Source organism: Argiope bruennichi, chromosome 10 (genome assembly GCF_947563725.1).
Source record: "Argiope bruennichi chromosome 10, qqArgBrue1.1, whole genome shotgun sequence".
Taxonomy (NCBI): Eukaryota; Metazoa; Arthropoda; class Arachnida; order Araneae; family Araneidae; genus Argiope; species Argiope bruennichi.
In genome coordinates, this window is record NC_079160.1 from 43,718,987 (window position 1) to 43,741,803 (window position 22,817).

General features: G+C 27.7%; 1 protein-coding gene across 1 annotated transcript in view; it reads left to right on the forward strand.

Moving 5' to 3' along the window:
- LOC129987514 (uncharacterized) overlaps window positions 1–22,817 on the forward strand; it is a 501,789-nt gene that overhangs the window by 388,473 nt on the left and 90,499 nt on the right. Inside the window, exon 9 of the mRNA XM_056095487.1 lies at window positions 6,741–6,908. Within this exon, the coding sequence (XP_055951462.1) occupies window positions 6,741–6,908 (168 nt within the window). The remainder of the gene's footprint in view (window positions 1–6,740; window positions 6,909–22,817) is intronic.

The following is a 22,817-nucleotide window of genomic DNA, read 5'->3' on the forward strand; positions in this document are numbered from 1 at the left end:
TCGAGGTAGTAAAATTGCGAAATTAGCACTTGATCGGTCTTCTACTATTCCATTATTATTGTTCCATATATATAAAAATATATTTTAAATAAAGCATTAATAAGTATATTAAGCACTAAGCACAATAAATGGAAGCTAAATTTAAAACCCAGACAATTCTATTAAAAAAAGTAAATTTATAATTAATTCTATGCTATAATGTGACTTATTATGTTACGCCATAAAAAATATTTAAGTTTGCCAAGACGATTGAGATATTTAATAATTAATTACTGTAAAATAGTTTATAATTTATATTAAATTGTATGTCTTTCGTTTTCTTATTCAAGCATGTTCTGGAAGTCAAGAAAAAAAGTGTCATCCAGAAATAGAATTGAATAAAAAACAAACAAACAAAAGAATAAAAAGAGGCCGCTTATCAAGAAATTGAAAATGAAAAAAAAAAAAAGAAAGAAAAGAAAAGAAAGGGAAAAAAAAAAGAACGATAACCTATTTTTGGATTTTACATGAATTTATGTGATATAAAATTTTTTTCAACTCTATTATGAACTAATTTATTAAAAAAAACTATTTCTGAAATTCTTATCTATTCTTTTATAGAAATGATATGAATAAAAATAAAAAAAAAATTCTAAAATATTAATTTTTTTGAAATTTACTTTATGTTTTCTATTATTTATTTCAATTTATATCACACAATTTGAATTCATATCAATATAGTAAAATTAATTAAAAAGGTCATGATAAGAATTGAAAAAAAAAAAGATTATACAAAGGAATTCACAAAAAATATAATCTTTCAATTATGATATGTTTTTACATAAGACATATTTTATTAATCAGTATTAAGAAGATTTTACATCATGAAGTTTAATATACCGATTCAAGAATATTATAGCTTTCAGCAATTTAATCTTCTGAAAGTTTTAAACTTTGTTATAGTGACAACCAGAGATATTGATACAAGAAATGATTTTTTTAAACTTAGTTAAAGCCGAATATTATTTTTTCCCTAAAATTAACTATTGAAAGTAATTTTGTTAGTTTTGAGCTTTTAATCATCGAATTTTTGGGTTTACTTGCATCGATCTCGGACCATTAAATTAAATAAAATTCTTGTTATATTATTCTTTCCGAAAAATTAGTGAGACAATATTCATAGTAAAATTGCATTGTTTGTAATAGAAATTTTCAAAATAGCAAGTTAAATTAATGAGAAGCAAACATAGCAAAAATAAATTTCTTACAATATATTATTACATAAAATAAACAAACACAGTTATTCGACACATCGTCTTTGATATCAATTCAAGATACTTTGCTTATTATTACTATTTTCTATTCGTGCAGACGATAATTGATTCGAAATATTTTTATATAATAAATCCATTTGATTTAATAAATTATTGTTCATATTGGACTTAAATTAAACTGATTTCTTTGATTTCATTTTTAAGTATTACTTGTTAGATTTAAATTTTTGAAAAGATATTCGTTTTTTTATTCAATTCCTGTAAATACAGAGACTTAATTTATCACAACTATGCAATTATGAACCAATCCAACATAAATTTTATGAGAATTATTTACTTCTATGAAATATTACATTCTTTCCGTCCGAAAATATGGTATTAATATTTAACAATTAAATAATTTATGCCATATAAACTCACATTTGCTAGTAATTTCAATGTTAGTTAACTACAATAAATTTATTCAGTGTATATAGAAACATGGTTAAAATTATTTAGTAATCATTCAGTAGCGCAGTAGATATGAGTTGAGAGAACCGCTGGATTAAGAAAATTATTGAATTGTGGAATTTCGTTAAAAAGTGTCTTTTAATTGCTAAACCCGTGTGTATAATAAATTTGCATACTGTACACAAAACATGCTAGATCATGCAAAATTATTCTATGTGCAAAATACTCTAAGTTATGTAAATTATAAAATGCATTTTACCGACTGTATACGAAGCATTAGAATTCCATAAAATACCTAGGCATTTGTCAGGCACGGTATGAAATATGAGAATAATTTTTAAGTGGTATTTCCCTGGTATACATAATACCGAAGCATTCTATAGAATCACAAATGATATTTAAACAAATTATTTTATTTAAAAGACGTACATTCTTCAAAAATCTAGTTCGTATTAAGAAAAATGATTAACCAATGTTAACATTTTTTAAAATTCAAAATATGTAAAATAAAATGAAAGTAAATCTTAAAGAAAACAAGTTTACACTTTTCATATTAAAAAAGACAAAATAAAATATAAAATTGCACTAAGACAAAAAATAAATTTATTTTGAATTGCATTGAATTTTATTTCTTACTAGCCGCCTTTGGCGACCAGCCGGTTCGCCAATCTTAATGTTCGTTAAAATTTTAATAATTAAATATTTTATGCAATTTCTACTTTAATAGCTTCTTCATCAAAATATTTTAAAACTTCAAATTTTGATTATCATATAATTCATTCATAATATTATAAAGGCCTTCAGTCATAACGTAATATGTATCTCTCATTTTCTGTTAGCACCCGTAGAATTTATGCTTTAAATTAAAGTGGAAAGAATTTATCTTCAATTAATATAATAATATTTTTTACTGAAACAAAGCATTTTTTTATAATCTGATTACTGAAAATAGAGTCACTCAGCGTTTAAACTTTATGGGCACTAAAGAATATCTTTTTAAATTTATGTAATATCTCAAGAGTTGGTCAACAAAATTTTTTTAGATTCATTATGAGCAGATCGATTAATTAACAATGTTTAAATTTAAATGCATCAAACACTAAGAAAATAAAACGAATCGTTTAAAATAAACGGTTGAAAACGGTAGAATTTATGCTTTAAATTAAAGTGGAAAGAATTTATCCTCAATTAATATAATATTTTTTACTGATACAAAGCATTTTTTTATAATCTGATTACTGAAAATAGAGTCACTCAGCGTTTAAACTTTATGGGCACTAAAGAATATCTTTTTTAATTTATGTAATATCTCAAGAGTTGGTCAACAAAATTTTCTCAGATTCATTAAGAGCAGATCGATTCCTTAACAATGTTTAAATTTAAATGCATCAAACACTAAGAAAATAAAACGAATCGTTTAAAATAAACGGTTGAAAACAGGTTTTAACAAAACTACTTAAAAAACGATGTACTTAAAACTATAAGCATATACAAAAAATATATAACTAACATAAATACAATTTACTTACAAAAGCATGCAACTGACCCAAAAATAATTTAAATCATCCATTGATAACGTTGTCATGGCAACAATCAGAACAGAATGCGCATGCGTGAATTTTCTTCGCCGGTTACGTAACGCAAATACGTGATTTTTTCTACGCCAGTTGGGGTAACGCTATGCGGATTAGAAATTTTTAATTTCCTTTATTCTGTTTTATTTTAATTCAAAAGTACTTCAGAATGAATCTGAAAGATTGATTCATTAACAATGTTTAATTTTAAATGCATCAAACATTAAGAAAATAAACAGAACCGATTGAAATAATCCGCCGAAAATTTTTAACCCTAGCCTCATTACTGTTGGGAGAAAAAAAAACTGAAGCCTTTCTCGTTTGGCGCTGGGGATAATGGAAGATTTTTTTGGCGGAAAAGTTGGCGGTGGGGAAAGTGGAAGATTTTTTTTGGCGGGAAAGTTAGTTTTTAATTAATAATTAAAATTCTAATTAAAAATTCGAAAAACGAAACCCCAGGTGCACATTCCCAACCTCCAAGGTATACATGTACCAAATTTGGTAGCTGTATGTCAAACGGTCTGGCCTGTAGAGCGCCAACACACACACACACACACACACACACACATTGAGCTTTATTATAAGTATAGATATAGATATAGATAAAAAGTCTTTTTTAAAAATCCAGCAAGCAGTCAAATGATCATTTTTTCCAATAACAGTTCAAATATATTGGTGAAATGCCTGTACGTTTAATGTTAAAAAAGTAAAATACTTCATTTTTTGCTAATTTGCCATTATGCAGAATTCTTAGGAAATGTGCGAAATATTAATCATTCCATACTTTGCCTAAAATTGCCTAATCACTCTGTAGAATTCTGGATTTCGAATTTTTCTAGTATGATAGTGTGTTTTGCATATGGCTAACAAATGGGTCCGCATAGATAATAAATGTTACGAAATCTAAGGAGCAACCTGTTGTTTACACCACGTCAAAGTTACTGACAACAACATGCAGTGATTTAAATTTTTGTTTAACACCACTAGACCTTATGAAATGCCGGATTATTGGGAGCTGGAGCGGATTAGTGAAAAGTCGGATTGTAGATAAATCTATTTAATTTCATTTAATTGGGCATTTTGAGGAATCCTAAATGCGACAGTAGCCGTCTTTTACGATAAAGTTTTTGTTTTACTGATTTAAAAAAAATATATCGGTTTATTACTTCAATTTCTTACGTTTTCTTAACAATACATCATTAGCTTCATAAAAATTGCCCATTTCATAAATATAGCAATGTTTTATTACTTTATACACAATAAAATATTTTTTATTCAAAAGTTTTGACTTAAACGAATCCAGACTTTTATTATCCGATGTTGAATTATGAAATAAGAATATGATGGAAAATAAGCTCCGAAAAGTTGGAGAATTATTTTTGTGGCATTTTCAGGGACATTTAATTTTGTGCTTCCATTTAATTTACAAGAACTATAAATACAAATTAAATCAATTACAACTTAATTTTAACATGTTATTCTTAGGTCTTTATTCATGTTTTCAAATTCATTAACAATTTATGTTAATTTCCAATATGTTTATTTTCAATTTGTATTTATTATGTTTCAAATTCATTTACAATTTATATTTATGAATTTATGTTTTCAAATTCACTTCTAATATTTAGATTATCTTAAAAAAAGCTTTGTATATTTTTAGATCATTTTGTCTAAAATTATTTTTGATTTTTTTAAAAAAAACTCGAAATACTCATACGAACTGACTAGAAAAGCGATCCACAATTAAATCTATTTTTTTTTAATTCCATCTTTGCATAACATGTAATTTAAAAATAGCTTAGGTAGAAATTAAATTAAAATCAATGAAAAATATATGTTTTTATTCTGTTTAAAAATATCTGGAGGGTAAAGAGGGCAACGAAATTTATATTGCCAAGGAGTTCTATAGGGTTTAATTAAGCTACTATAATACGCTGTTTAATGGTTACCTTACAGATATTTACAAAATTTTCTTAATTTTTGGTATTTTACCGTATTTGTATTCTTTATTTTATTTCTTATTCTTCAAAAACGTTTTGGATTTTTGGGTAATAAAAGTCCACTTTTGAACGAAACTCGAAGTCCCTCAAAGGAAAAAAAAAAATCCTCGTTAGAATTTTTGTTAAAAAGTGACCATATATTAAGTTTGCAGACTGAATTTATTTTTATTTTACAAAATCAATATTCTCCTCTGGATCGTTTCCAAATTACATCACAACCTCTTGTTAGAATTCGTATTACTAGGCGTAATTTTTTATAGAATAGTTTCGCAAAATACGACGTTTCCAAATTTCAATTATAAGTAAAAAGCAGCTTTTCACTTATTTAAGTATTCAGAAAAATTGAAATAAAAAAAAAAATGGCGCAAAGACTAATTTGACTATTAGATTCCAATAGTAAATTTATGTTTTATACTTTGACTTTTGTTTCAATTTTCTTAATTATTCAAAGAAAAAAAATCTTTCAAATTAAACAGAGCCTTAGATATTAGCATACTAAACACAAAGATCTCATTTCATCGAATTTTAACGAGAATATTTGTTACTAAACAGCGTAGCTCCATAATTCATTTATTCGATTCAACCTAAGTTGTCTTATTTTCCACTTTTTAGGTCCAAATTAGAGGTAAAAAAAATCAAGGGCTCTATCTTTTGATTTTTAAAAATCTGTTTGGAAAATAAAATAAAAATAATACATTGATCTGATATTGAATAATAAGTATATGATTAAATATTTCAAAGATAATGTTGTGTCTTTAGCAAAGTCCAAATTCCAAAATATTGAATAGAGTTGTCTATTTCTCTGGTTTTCGTTCTTTCTTTTCTTCGACATACGAATAAAGAACAGTCAGCTTCTCGTCAACTTTGTATGTCAAGATTGGAAAATGAATTAAGTTTATGTACCGTTTTGTTTATGATAGATAGAAATTTTATAAAGGGAAAGCTGTTTACGATAGAACAATTATTTAACTAGATTTAATAATTTACTAAATAAAAGGAACTTACGTGATTCATTTATTTTATCAGATTCTAAAACTTTCAGAAGATTAGTTCTTTAAAGGACTATTCGATTCCCAAAATCGTAACTAAAAAAATTATGAAGGCCTGATAGCATTCAAAAATCCATCCAAATCTAAAATCTCAAACTTTTTTCATTAAAAAATTTGAAATATTTTTTTAATTTGCGAACATTATTAAAAAATGTTTTTAATGGTAAAACATTTTATATGTTACTTTAAATCTAATATAGTATAAATGCATAAAAAAATCTTGAAAATTTCAAGATAATTTTTGAGCACTCATAAGATTTAATATTTTGTCATTTTATTTAAATTTCTTAAAAGTTAGTTTTAAAATGCTTATCTTTTATTTTCGCTATTTATTATTTTTTTAAGTGAATTTTTAAGAAAATACTTATATAATAAAAGTTATACTGAAATTTTACGTTCCTTTTCTACCAACAGATGGCGCTACATTTTCCCGTCATCTGGTTTCTATAGCATAATGGCTCAAGTGTTTTTGGAGTATTTCGACTTCATTTCGACAAACCTCACTTTTCAATCGGGAATTCACGTCCAACAACGCTTCATCTCGCTGCATTTAGCTGGTCCGGAAATCGTTTGTATTTCCAGGTAAGTCATCTTTTCTCCGTTCTAATTTCACAGACTAAATAACGGTAAGTTTTCCAACAAAAGCAATCGTCCAGAAAGTTCATTTTGAATATGAACACATGTTGAGCTTTGCGTAAAGGCGGGTCATTCGTAAATTGGCTCTGCCTACACTGTTGAGAAAAGTTTGTTTTTATTCTTCCTGTTTTACTTTTTTGTTCGCATATGATTTGTTTCTTAAAAGAGCGTACGTGTTCCAGTGAAAAGAATGAAATGATTTCAATATTTTATCAAGATAGATTTATTAAGAACGTAAATTTGAGCAAGAATTAATAAAAAAAGTTAAAGAAAAGTTATTCAGGAATCTCTTTATTTGTCTTTTCTTTGAGAGAATTTAGAATTTTATTCGTAAGAATGTTGAAATAAAAATTCTCCATTCAATTCTTTCAATTAAAAGTTTATAAAAATGTTTATTTTTATTTGGAAAAAAAAAAAGACGAACAATAGTGCATAAGAATTACAGAATCTTATTATTTTCTGTTCCTTTGATTCATTATGTGTATTTCGGAGTTCTTACTTTGCCATTAATTTTTTATTCAATTCTGTAATTTTTTTTTGTATTGAATTGTAATTATTTCTTAATTTTAAATTCCCAAAAGAAATAAAAATTAAATGAAATGCTAATTCTTTTTTATTTTGTCTGGTTATTTATTTAGATGAATAACTGGAGGAAATTTTAATATTTTTAAAATAAAATTTTAATAATATACTTGAAAATTGCTGGCAAAAAATATTAATCTTCGATATAAGTAAATTTATCTCGGATTTTAATAATTTTCGATGAGTCAAGTTCTTAAAATTCTTATTTCGAAATTTTAAAATGATCGTCTGTAATTATTCGAAGCAAATGCCATTCATCCTACACCTACGAGCTCTTGGCTTTCACTTAATGATTCTTCACGTAAGTTTTATCGCCGTCCGTTTTAATGAACAAAAATGTTCCTACTTCCGGCACAATGTCATCAATGATGTTTAATGCATTAGCGATCGTGCTGGGGGCCGTACATACATTGAAACAAATGTAAAAGCTGTGATGTGAATCATCAACATGCATCGAGCTTTGGCTTATATTAAATTACTTTTAAGAGTTTCAACAAGATGAAGAAAGTTTTAAAATATTTAAGAATTCCTGACGAATTATTTTTATGTCTTCTTTTTGTATATAGTTTGTTAAATTACTCTGTAAAAAAAAAAAAATCAATGTCGTTCGTCTTTATCAGAAAATTTACTTTACGTATTGAAAACAATATACAGTTAATTTGTATTTTACTAAATGATTACATTATTATTGTGATATCATTCATTATTATTGAAGCACAAACGTTTCATTAATAATAAAATATTTGCCATTATAAAAATAATTTAAATAAATGGTGGGTTAAAAATTATAGTTATATTTAGACAAAAATAAGCTCGATTGTAATGTTTGAAACCAACTCATTTTGCTAAATTTTTTATGGATTCGGGTAGTTTTACCTTTTATAGAACAGCATTTTCAGCATGTATAATATTATAATCGTAAAAGTTTTTTTTTTTTAATAGAAGCTTTTTTTTATTTTTAAAAATAATTGTTTTATCTTCGTGCTTTATATTAAAAAAATATATTTTAATCTTTTCCCAAGTTTTGAGAATCAAAAATTCTTTTTGTTTAACTCACTGAAAATTAATCTTTATTATTTTATTTTCGTAAAGGTAGGCAGTCCGCATGTTAAGTAAATTTTAATAGTTTCGCCTTTCATAGAATATTTTATTCGTCGATGTTTTGTTTTTTAAATGACTTTTTTTTTTAATGTAAGAAAAGGAATTGCGTATTATTTTGATTTATTCAACCATGAAATTCTATTTCCTACTGTAAATGTTCTATGTATTTCGAATTTTAAGGAGCGCCTACATAATTGCTTAATCAAAATATGAAAACTCATCGTGGGAATAGTAAAAACACGAAGAGAAACATGATGACTTCTCTTTTATTTCCAGCCTATTGTTTTCACCCAAAACTATGAGAACAATTGGAATATTTATTTTAAATTTTTATTGCTTAGATTTAGTTGGAAATTTTTCTTGAACAAATTTCCGCTGAAAAGTAATCTTTCGCATGGGAACATAAATAAATATTCAAAATAATTATAAAATACGAAAGAAACGGATTTCTGGAATTTTCCTTGAATGTAATTGCTATTGTTTGAATTATATTGCTTTAAAAGTGTGATATTTTTTATTATTATTATTCAACAAGTAATTTGGAATATCCAATGGTGAAATATCATTACGAAATCTCAATTACTATTTGAGGTTATTTCGTGTCATTTTAAAACAATTTAAATCGATTTTCTTCCATTACAATTTTTTGAACGACAATTTAAAAAAAATCTATTAAGCTAAATTCGTGTTTCTAGGATATATATAAAATGAGCTTCTTTGTATTTATTCTTAAAGATGTTTTCCATTATTACTCTTCATATCTACTTTAGGGAAGAAGGAACGAAGTAACTCATTATTATTACAGAGGTAGTTTTTTATTCTCTTTGCTGAGATAGTGAGTGGCTAAATGTCCTAGGAAATAAGAAATGTTTTTTATTCGAAAAAGGATAATAGTAATCGAGCTATGGTTACAACTGTTTCTTAATCTATCTTTGTTGTAAAATCTGTTTAATCATGTTACCACTCAGTGAAAATCAGTAAAAATAATTTTAATTATATGGTGCAGCATAATCTATGCTATCGTGGATGAATTATTTCTTTCTAAAATAAATTTTTACGTTTGGAGCCATGTTTGATATCCGTTCAGATAGTTCTTTCAGATTTTTTTCGTCTTATTATTTTTATTCCTGCTTTTTCCCCCTCTTATATTCAACCTGTCATCGATACATGTATACGTATATTTGATTGAATTCTTTTACAAGCTTTGAATAGTCTGATGCATATTTGAACTTTTTTTTTTGATCTAAAAGAATTTGTTTGATTGAATCCACTAATAATTCCTTTATTTACTCTTTTCTGCCTTTCTTGTATTGCTTGATCGCAAATATCGATTGTTGCGCCTTATTTTCCTAAAAGCACAAGGCCATTTTATAGCAATTGTATAACATTCGCAATTATAAAGTATCATAAACCTATCACTGCAATATTGTTGAGTAATTTGGACTACCAAGATTAAGAAAAAAATAATAATAAATTTTCAAATTGTCGTTATTTTAACTATATAATGACGGTTCATGGATATTCGGAAATAAAATGTTTGTCATTTAATAGAGAAAGAAACAGTTTCATTATATAAAAAAAGAAAATTAAATTTCTTTGCAAACTGCATTTTATTCATCGTAAAAGTTAGATTTTCTGGATCAGAAAAATGCATGCTCATTATTGTTATGTATATTAATATGGAGTTTATTTAACTGCTGGTCACGACCCCTAGTGGATGATTCGGATATTTTCAAACTACGGAAATGGGACAATTGTGTCACAAATAGCAGTCATTAAAAATGAGCTAAATTTACAGAAAACGATTTGTTTTCCAGTTTTTTAACATTTATTTGCAATGTCCGGTTTCTTCTCCCCCATCTTTAAAGATTTGTTTTATTCTAAACTAGTTTTGCATTTACAATTTTACAGTTTATCTGATCTGAAAGGCAACTAAATAATTGCAAAAAAATTACCCAATGGGCTAAACTAAAGAATGCAATAGAATAGCCAAACTATTCTTTTGTAAGGTGATAAATTGCTCAATATGGTAACTAGACAGTATAAACAGGTAAAATTAATTAATTAAACAGGTAACTAGACAGGTAAAATTATTTTAAATTTATTTGATGATATTTATTGCGTTAAATAGTAATATTAACAAATCTTTTAAAAATTGAATAAATCATTATTGTTTAAAAATTACGTTTCTTATTTATCATGTTAATTAAAGGTCATGTGTTTTCCAATTTAGAGTTGATGAATGAAAACATTTTGGAACAAAAATATTATAATATTTACTTACTAAAAAGAAATTACAACATTTATTTCAATGATTAATTTGCATATTAATGGTATATTTGACAAAACATGCATTCACGGCTTCAGAATCCGAGAATTTGGAGCTCAAATCTAGTTTTCACCAAATATCATTGTATTTATTACACTGCCGCATATTAAATGTAATCAAGTCCTTTCAGCTGGAAGACGTCAGGTTTAAAACGCCTTCCTATGGGTGTTGTGTGAATGCCTGGAGAATGGCGTCAGTGTAGGTTGTCGTTTTTTGTCATCTGACGACGGCTGAAAGGTTTAAAGATCAGTTACATCAATAGTCAATTGTGTGACTTGAAAAGGGAATGTTATTTCAATAAATTTATTTATAGCTCAGAATTTAAATCAACAGAATGAGTTTTGTAATGTTTGGTTATAGAAATGTTATTTAGTTGATCAGCTTAGACATAATATGCGAAAAGGCTATCAGAAAAAGTCGTTTACAAATTTTCAGATTAGGTTATGCATATAGATATAATGCTTTTTTTTTTTTTTCCCTACATGGCTTGGGAGTTAAAATTGCAGAGATTACGAGAGGATTTTTTTTTTTAATTTATAAAATAAGTTTCAAAAAGTTATAAATCAGATAAAATGTTTAACACTGATTTTGAAATACAAATTTGTGTTAGCATCACTTACTGAGTCTATGATTCGATAAAATCTATAGTAATCAATAGATCCAACAATCCTAGTGATGGATATAGAGTTTATGGCCCGAGATAGTGTACCCTATTAATAACGTATCATTTCATATTTCAAAACACATCTTTTTAACTTCATCAACATAAAGATTTATTTTAGTAATTTTGTGAAAAATTATGCTTTTTTTAAATACATATATCAAGTGAATTTCTTAAAATACCAATTATAACAAATATTATTAATCAATTGAAGGAGCAGTTTCGTCATAATTAACAGCCAGTAGAAACAAGTTAAATCAACAGAAAACGATATTTTTCTGGAAATTCATAAAGCGTATTCACAAATATTCATCGTTTTTTATTTCAACTTTTTGTTATCATGATCTAGTTTTACAATTATAATTTTGAATTTTGTGTTTCGACTTTATAATCTATGGCATAATAATTAATAAATACCTTACTCACAAAACTATGCATTTATGTGATAAAATTGAAATAAATAATGATCTTCATACCAGTATAACATAAAAATTATTTTACAGAACTTATCAAGTAGAATGTAATATAACTAATTTAAATGAATAATTAATTTTGCAGTATATTATAAATAAGTTATTAATTATACTTAACTTTTATTTAATAATGATTTTAATAATTTAACCTTAACACATATTGTAGTCCTAATATTTAATTACGGAATTTGTATTTTTCCAATTACAAATCCTAATATTTTCCAATTTATTACAAATTTATTCATGTGATAATTAGGTTATCAATATTTGTTAACGAACCTGCTTGTATCTCTGATGTTTAGTCTTACGGCCTAGTCAGAAGTATGATATTGATCCAGTATACTAGCTGCTATATTTTTGTGAAATTTATTTAACAAATTTTTTATGAAACGTAAAATATATTTTATTTATTTGTATCCAAGTTGTGCAAAAATTATTCAATATTTCCCAAATTTGTCTTGTTGGATTTTTAAGTAAAGTGTCCTAGAAAAATCTAGGTCAACAAGAACAGCAGCATTGTCTTTATTAAAACAAAATGTTAGTTTAATTCGCTTTGACTTTTTTCTTTATCATTCAAGAATGATTACCTGTGTCGAACATCACAGTAAAATTTTGTCCAGTACGCTCATTGACTAAGCGGACAGATTCTAGCGTACTTCAAATTGAAGTTCAGAAAATCTGTTTCACTAAACATAAAATAACTGCTCCCTTTTCAACAAATTTCTAGGCATAGAAAGTAGGCTGCATCCCTCTATAACGCTCTCTCCCGCATAATCATTGATATTTATTCCAGCAGGCCGCCTTTAGCTAAGGTACTTCGAAAACGCTTGCGAGTATCGGCTGCGTTGAACATCAGAAGGGCTAACTAGCCGCCGTTCCGTGAATCCTCGCGTTTCGGAATGTTGGCGCACTGAATTGAGCAGGGAGTGAGTGAGTGAGTATAGAAGTGCAATTTTCGTCCACCCTCACATGCGCTCGCTCTTGAAACCCGATATAGCCTGGCTCTCATGTGACCTTGGTCGAATTATCCCTCCTCCCCCGACTGACGATTTCTCTGCTCTCCCATTTTTTTTTTCTTTCGTTTTTGTGAGGTTTCTTTTTATTTGTTTTTTTTTGTTGTTTTTTTCTGTTTTATTTTTTTTAAGAAATAGGCCCTATAATTTGTGGAATAATCTTTTATATTTTTTCGCAGAAAAACGATCAACTGGTGGTCGCTTCTTAGTTTTCGTTTGTAATTCCTTGCTTAGGCTATGATTGTTTTAAATCATATGCAGTTGATTTGATTTTTTTTTTTTATTCACTTTCTATTTTTTGAAATCTTTGGTTCACTATCCACATTAATTGCGTCTCTATCCATCCTATCCGGATATTCTAAAATCTGGATAGCTAGATAATTGACAATAAAAAATTTCCTGCTTTGATGGGAAAAAACAAAAGCAAAAATTGTTAATTCATTAAGTCGCTAATACATTAATCCGAATCCACTATCTAGATTAATTGCGTCTCTATCCATCCGATGCGGATATTCAAATATCTGCTTAAATGGATAGTTGCCAATAAGCAAATTTCTTTCTTTGGAGGGGAAAAAAAGTGCGAAAATTGTTAATACATCAAGTAGCGAATACATTTATCCGAATCACTATCCAGATTAATTGCGTCTCTATCCATCCGATGCGGATATTCAAATATCTGCATAAATGGATAGTTGACAATAAGCAAATTTCTTTCTTTGGAGGGGGAAAAAAGTGCGAAAATTGCTAATACATTAATCCGAATCACTATCTAGATTAATTGCGTCTCTATCCATCCGATGCGGATATTCAAATATCTGCTTAAATGGATAGTTGCCAATAAGCAAATTTCTTTCTTTGGAGGGGAAAAAAAGTGCGAAAATTGTTAATACATCAAGTAGCGAATACATTTATCCGAATCACTATCCAGATTAATTGCGTCTCTATCCATCCGATGCGGATATTCAAATATCTGCATAAATGGATAGTTGACAATAAGCAAATTTCTTTCTTTGGAGGGGGAAAAAAGTGCGAAAATTGCTAATACATTAATCCGAATCCACTATCCAGATTAATTGCGTCTATATCCATCCGATTCGGTTATTCGATTATGTGGATAACTAGATAATTGACAATAAAAAAAATCCTTCTTTAGAGTGAAAAAAAAGCGAAATTTGTTTTAGTTAATGATTAATAAACAATGCTATTTACAATTTGTATACTTATATACGGTGTTAAATGTCATTTCTTTAACTTGGTCGGACTCGAAAGAATTTTGTTTACAAATTTCGTTCTTTTCTCTCTCTTTTCCCCCCTTCCCTTGTCCTTCTTTCCCCCTCCCTTTAATGCGATTCGGATAGTTGTAATATGTTCTATTGTACAGTTAATTTTCTGATAACTGGAATTAAGTCGTACATCGAATTGAAAATGCGAGGGTGGAAAGAACGATAGAGAAATATAATACGAACTATTGAAAAAACATTCTTTCGATTAAAAGTTTTCCACCTCAAAGAAAGTTCAATTTTTTGATTAATTGGCTGGACGTGTTTCTAAGAATTGTGATATTTTTTAAGAAAAGATCTTATTTTCGTCGTTGCTTGCAAAAGAAAAATGGCGCTTTCCTTGAAAGGTTTTCCTAAGTATAGTGTTTTGTAAGATCAGATTTAAAGATTTTAAGGCTTTAAAAGATTTGTAAATGTTTCCTGTTTCGCAACTGGTTGATAAAATTTTCCAATGGGATTGTTTATCTTTGTTAAAGAGTTTATCAACTGCTTGTATTGAATGTATTCAATTTAAAAATAGTTTTATTATTGTTATATACAATTGAAATTATTGCATGGTGTATGAAGGTAAAAAAATATTTTTCTTAGGTGATATAGCAGTGAATATAGCTTGAAAATATAAACTAGTCAATGTGCGTTATTTAACTGATGCAATCCTATGTCCTAGTTTTTGTCTTGTTTTTTTCGATTGTATATTTTTTCCAATTTTAAATTTCTATTTTATATACTAAAATTTGAAAAATTTTGAGTTGAAATATTTCATCAAAATTAGCGGCAAAATAAAATTATTTCCAAATTTTTACAAGATAGTAAATTTCTATATTGTAAAACATTTTTTTTTCCCCCTTCTTCTATTAAATGAAATTAAAGAGATGAAAGTAAGTTTTGTAACTTCAAAACAAAAAACAAAAATCTAGTGGAATAATATCGTTTGACCTTGAACGTCATTGATGCCATTTTGATAACAATCAAATGTAAAATCACTATATATGCATTAGTTGCGCCATCTGTTGGACTGAAAAATTTAAGGAAATATGACTATTTCATAACAAAAAAAATTATTATATGCAATAATTTTTTGTAATGTAGAAAAAGACTTTATTATAAGCCACCCTGTATAACTTTTAGAAATGCAGTTAACTCCATTCATTAGTTTAATTATAAGGCCTCGGTGGCCTGGTGGTAAGGTCTCGGCTTGTGACCCGTAGGGTTTCAGGTTCGAGACCCGATTCCACCGAAGAACCGTGTAGGAGGTCGTGTAAGGGGGTCTGTTGCACGTTAAATCCGTCATGCCAAACGTCATCTCGCTGATGTGGTGTGGTGTGGAGAGGGGGGTGCCAACTCAGGTGTCGTCCTCGTCATCTGACCGCTGTTCAAAATTACGAGGTCCGTCCCAAAATAGCCCTAGTGTTGCTTTACAACGGGACGTTAATATAACTAAACAAACAAACTTTAGTTATAAAGAGTTTTTTAAGTAATATTTTTGTAGCCTTTATTAAATTTTATTTTAAATTATATTGCCACTTATTTTTTTGAAGGGGAGGGGGAGACTGCATTCCTTAAAAAAAGTTTGCCGATCACTAACATAATTTATTATAAAACATTCTTATCAATACAGTATTTTTGTCTCATAAGGACTGTAACATGTGGAATAAAATGTTTTAGAGTGTCAGCTGCGAAAGGTGGGGGATACATCTTCTAGACTGTGGATTTAATACCAGATTGTAAAAATGTTTCAAACAATGCATTAGGATTTTCTAAAACCAATAGTACTCATTTCCATGAAAAATGAGATCGGAAATGAAGGGGGGGGGAAATGAGAGCAAAGGATTATTACCTGGCGAAATATAAGATCTCCAGGTATTGATATTTCATATTCAATTTTTATTGTCTCTTTTCAAAATGGATAGATCTTGATTTAAAGATGGATTCGAGATCTGTGGTTTTGTGGCTAAAATCATACCAAAAGTTATTATTGCGTCACTATTGTGCGCCAATGCTATGTAAGGCTTTCTTTGACATGACAGGTGTATTAAAGAATATGCGAGAAAGTTTTAAGGAGACCACTCCGGGGTTTTTCTGGTCTGGGTTTTTTTTTTATTGCCATATTCCACTATAATATTAAATCCTAAAAATGTTTTGTAATGTGCATGAAGCCACTTATATGACAGGTCATGTGAGGGGGGTGGGGATGCAGTTAGTAGGAAATATTTTAAAACCATTTACTGAAACACTTTCGTTTGTTTCAGAGAAAACCCGATGTCATAAAAACTCAGAGACATGCCATATTTTCCCGTAATGACATTTATAAATAATACACCCCTGTAATACCGCGTATCACATAAAATTTCGAATGTCCGGTATATTTCGAATGAATTAGCCGTGTCAGAAATTTGATGTCGCCTTCTCGATCACAGTTTTGCGTGCGACTGTCGAAACGTGCCGCATACACACCTGTTGGAATATTTGATTTTCATAAATTTATTTTAGGGTGGCCCTCCTTTTTGATATGATGGATGCATTGTTTGCCATCCACTAATGCTGGGGTTTTCATGTTTGGCATAATGCAGTATTATTCCGTTTTCTCAGAAAAGTTTTCATGGTATGTGTTTTATGAAATGAAATGGAACTGGCATGCCAAGGGCTGTGTTATGTTCACTTTTTGAAGCGGATTTGAATTCCAGGATAATTCGCATAAAGTATAAAAAGAATATATTTTGCAATATTTTTTAACCAGAATATTGAAGAATTTTATAATAAATGTTGCGTTAAAAATGATATAATTATTTGTAATTATCAGTTTTTCTAACTAAAAGCATTAAGCTACCTGTTAACCCTTTCTAGGGCCGTGGGAAGTATGCTTCTCACCAAATTTATCAATCTTTATATGAATTTATGTAGGTTGGCATAAGTTCTGACAAATTTTTTTAGAAAGACAGAAACTTAGATGCTTCAGTTCTTTATCTCACACAAAATGATGTGTCTTGATTTGTTACTTAATTATTAATTAACCAAATTAATTAATTAATCAAATCAAATTAAATTTATCTAATAAGCTAAATGAATCCATTTTCTTATTCTAATTTTAAGCCTAAAAATATTTTAACAAAATATGACTAGAAAAAAAAGGCCCTTTAAAGGGTTAATTAATGATATGTTTTAATTTTGAGTTTTACTATTCTATTTATTACGAGCTAATATCTGATACAGCAGAATTATTTTGACGATTACTGTCTTTGTATTAAAGAATGTGTTTGCATATCGGCGCTATATAGGTAGGCTGTTTGACCTAATATTACCACATTTGGCACATATTGAATGACAGAAATGTGCATCTCGCGGTGACTTTTATAAAATTTTAATTCTTTAAAAATTAAGACTTTGAAATTAAAACTTGAGACTTGTGTGTGTTATAGATTAAAACTTAAGACATGTAAGCGCCACAATTCAAAAACGGATTGACTTATATATACCACATTTCGTCTGGGATTTTGTGACTACAAGTACAGTTTTAAGTTACAGTTACAGTTTTAAGTACAAGTACAAATTTTTGTTTCAATCGGTTGGGGAAAACGTGTTTCAAACACCAATTCTATTTTTTTGATACTATTAACACGTGCCAAGGATTAATCGCCAAATAATCAGAGACAAAATAGATTCAATAAAAATGATAAATTTACATCAAAAATTAATAATTCCTGAATATTGCACGTCAATGCTATGTAAGGCTTCTCTGGCATGTCAAGTTTATTAGAAAAGATGCGAGAAAATTTTAGAGAGACCACTCCCACTGGTTTTTTTTTTATTGTTGTTGTTATTTTATTGATTTCTTGAACTTTGCTGGAGGTTCTGGCTAAATCCTAGGGACGAGTACCGCCAAATTTGACGCCAAACTTTAAAGATAAAGTCATAATATTGAGAAATAAAATTCTGAAGATTACAGCTTGGTGAGAAAAATTTGGCGGAAAATCGCCAAATGGTACCCGTTTCTAGAACTGTTCCCAGGTTCTTAAGTTGAACGCTCCGAATTTACACAGCATTTCAGGTTAGCGTTCATAAAATCTGGTCACTTTAATATTATATCATTATAAGATATTATTCGGTATATAATATACCCGATTTTTTTTTCCTTTGTTGTAGAGGAATATAATATACAGAGCGATGTAAAATAAGATAAGTAAGTAGCGTCTCACAGACAGTCTCACTTTTCGATCAAGTGGACTTAGCCTTTATGTCGCACAACTTCAGCTTTCCATTGTATTCAAATTGGAAAAAAGGGAAGTTTTTCAACTTCCTCTTGTCTACTGTTTCGATTATGCATTCTCAGTGGATGAAAAACAAAAAGATTATATACATGTTGTCTGCTTTTACTAGTAATACCACCGCAATTGTAAATAGTGCCAAGAAACTACGCGAGTAGACTGAATAGGCATAAGGGATTGATTATTGCTATTTTTTTAAAGAGCATTATGCTCACGATTTTTGTTAAACTTTTCGAGCTAAACAAAGAAATGGAAAAGAAATGAAAAAGTCATCTGCAAGGTAGTAGGTTGAAAACATTCGATTGGGCTGAAAACATGAAATTGAACGAAAATTCACATTATTATTATTATTATTTGCAGTTTTTAAAAATATGTACGTTTTTATTTCCAGTAATACTTTTATATCGTCTGTATGCCAATTTAAAGCCAAGTTTTTGCAAACTATTGATATGTAAGGGATGCTTACTTATAAGCATTTAAAAACTTTAAATGCATTTTGTGAAGAACGAGTTTTTTTTTTTTTTTTTTTTTTTTTTTTCATAATTCTACTGTGCGATCTTAATGAAATTTATAATTAGTGCTCGTTATGTTATGTAGAATATAATGAACTATTTGATGTTGAATGTTCTAGAAGTGTATTTATGATTGCTTAATGTAAATATTGTTGAAAAAATTCTAAAACTTCATAAATAATTTCGTATATTACATACAAAAATTTTATTCTTAGATAATAGTTAGTAACACTCTAAGATATGTTACATATGTAATGTACAAAGAAAAAGGAAAAACTGTTAGATTTTTTAGTTAACTGTTAGACTGTTTTTCTAACAGTTCTAACTGTTAGAAAAACCGTTATTAGTTAACTGTTAGAAAGAACCGTTAGACTGTTTTTCTAACAGTTTTCTAACTGTTAGAAAAACAGTCTAACAGTTAACTAAAAAACTGTTAGATTTTTTAGTTAACTGTTAGAAAAACTGTTAGACTGTTTTTTCCTCCAGGACAATCCTAGTTTTTAAAAATAAATGCTAAATTTTACATCAGAATATGCTTTTGCTTCATAAGCTACATATATATTTATATAATTTCACTTTTATTCATCATTTTATTCTTATATTTATAAAAAAAATACATCATTAAATATTACATTTTTTTTTTTTTTTTTTGAACCTTGTTGGATATTCTTAAATCATTCTTTCTTCTTTTTCTAATAAATTCATTTGTTGTCTTCAAAGCAAAATAACTCAATCCAGAACTTGTAAATATTTTTTGATGCTTTACTAACAGTTACTTCGAGAAAATGAAATGGCATATCTTAATTTCTAATGATGAAATATGTGGGGCTGAAACTACAGAAATAAAAATTGCAGTGACTTAAATTCCAAGTAAATATTAATTTTAAAAAATATAGATTGCAACATAAATGACTACAAATTTTCGAACTAATTCTTATTTTTAAGCGATTCTCCGTTAATCTGAATAGAATCTTTAATATTCCATCATTAAATGTGAGATCTTTTTGAGCAGAATGATTTGCCGTTGTTGAGTCTGAGATTTAATTAACCTATTGATTAATTTAACCATTGATTTAAATGATGAAATATGTGGGGCTGAAACTACAGAAATGAAAATTGCAGTGATTTAAATTCCAAGTAAATATTAATAATAAAAAAAAAAAAGATTGCAACATAAATGGCTACGAATTTTCGAACTAATTCTTATTTTTAAGCGATTCTCTGTTAGTCTGAATAGAATCTTTAATATTCCATTATTAAATGTGAGATCCTTTTGAGCAGAATAATTTGCCGTTGTTGGATCTGAGATTTAATTAACCTATTGATTAATTTAACCATTGATTTAAATGATGAAATATGTGGGGCTGAAACTACAGAAATGAAAATTGCAGTGATTTAAATTCCAAGTAAATATTAATAAAAAAAATAAAAAAAGATTGCAACATAAATGGCTACGAATTTTCGAACTAATTCTTATTTTTAAGCGATTCTTTGTTAGTCTGAATAGAATCTTTAATATTCCATTATTAAATGTGAGATCCTTTTGAGCAGAATAATTTGCCGTTGTTGAATCTGAGATTTAATTAACCTATTGATTAATTTAACCATTGATTTAAATGATGAAATATGTGGGGCTGAAACTACAGAAATGAAAATTGCAGTGATTTAAATTCCAAGTAAATATTAATTAAAAAAATAAAAAAAGATTGCAACATAAATGGCTACGAATTTTCGAACTAATTCTTATTTTTAAGCGATTCTCTGCTAGTCTGAACAGAATCTTTAATATTCCATTATTAAATGTGAGATCCTTTTGAGCAGAATAATTTGCCGTTGTTGAATCTGAGATTTAATTAACCTATTGATTAATTTAACCATTGATTTAAATGATGAAATATGTGGGGCTGAAACTACAGAAATGAAAATTGCAGTGATTTAAATTCCAAGTAAATATTAATAAAAAAAAAAAAAAAAAAAAGATTGCAACATAAATGGCTACGAATTTTCGAACTAATTCTTATTTTTAAGCGATTCTCTGCTAGTCTGAACAGAATCTTTAATATTCCATTATTAAATGTGAGATCCTTTTGAGCAGAATAATTTGCCGTTGTTGAATCTGAGATTTAATTAACCTATTGATTAATTTAACCTATTGATTAATTTAACCATTGATTTAAATGATGAAATATGTGGGGCTGAAACTACAGAAATGAAAATTGCAGTGATTTAAATTCCAAGTAAATATTAATTAAAAAAATAAAAAAAGATTGCAACATAAATGGCTACGAATTTTCGAACTAATTCTTATTTTTAAGCGATTCTCTGCTAGTCTGAGCAGAATCTTTAATATTCCATTATTAAATGTGAGACCCTTTTGAGCAGAATAATTTGCCGTTGTTGAATCTGAGATTTAATTAACCTATTGATTAATTTAACCATTGATTTAAATGATGAAATATGTGGGGCTGAAACTACAGAAATGAAAATTGCAGTGATTTAAATTCCAAGTAAATATTAATAAAAAAAAAAATAAAAAAAAAGATTGCAACATAAATGGCTACGAATTTTCGAACTAATTCTTATTTTTAAGCGATTCTCTGCTAGTCTGAATAGAATCTTTAATATTCCATTATTAAATGTGAGATCCTTTTGAGCAGAATAATTTGCCGTTGTTGAATCTGAGATTTAATTAACCTATTGATTAATTTAACCATTGATTTAAATGATGAAATATGTGGGGCTGAAACTACAGAAATGAAAATTGCAGTGATTTAAATTCCAAGTAAATATTAATTAAAAAAATAAAAAAAGATTGCAACATAAATGGCTACGAATTTTCGAACTAATTCTTATTTTTAAGCGATTCTTTGTTAGTCTGAATAGAATCTTTAATATTCCATTATTAAATGTGAGATCCTTTTGAGCAGAATAATTTGCCGTTGTTGAATCTGAGATTTAATTAACCTATTGATTAATTTAACCATTGATTTAAATGATGAAATATGTGGGGCTGAAACTACAGAAATGAAAATTGCAGTGATTTAAATTCCAAGTAAATATTAATTAAAAAAATAAAAAAAGATTGCAACATAAATGGCTACGAATTTTCGAACTAATTCTTATTTTTAAGCGATTCTCTGCTAGTCTGAACAGAATCTTTAATATTCCATTATTAAATGTGAGATCCTTTTGAGCAGAATAATTTGCCGTTGTTGAATCTGAGATTTAATTAACCTATTGATTAATTTAACCATTGATTTAAATGATGAAATATGTGGGGCTGAAACTACAGAAATGAAAATTGCAGTGATTTAAATTCCAAGTAAATATTAATAAAAAAAATAATAAAAAAAGATTGCAACATAAATGGCTACGAATTTTCGAACTAATTCTTATTTTTAAGCGATTCTCTGCTAGTCTGAATAGAATCTTTAATATTCCATTATTAAATGTGAGATCCTTTTGAGCAGAATAATTTGCCGTTGTTGAATCTGAGATTTAATTAACCTATTGATTAATTTAACCATTGATTTAAATGATGAAATATGTGGGGCTGAAACTACAGAAATGAAAATTGCAGTGATTTAAATTCCAAGTAAATATTAATAAAAAAAAAAATAAAAAAAGATTGCAACATAAATG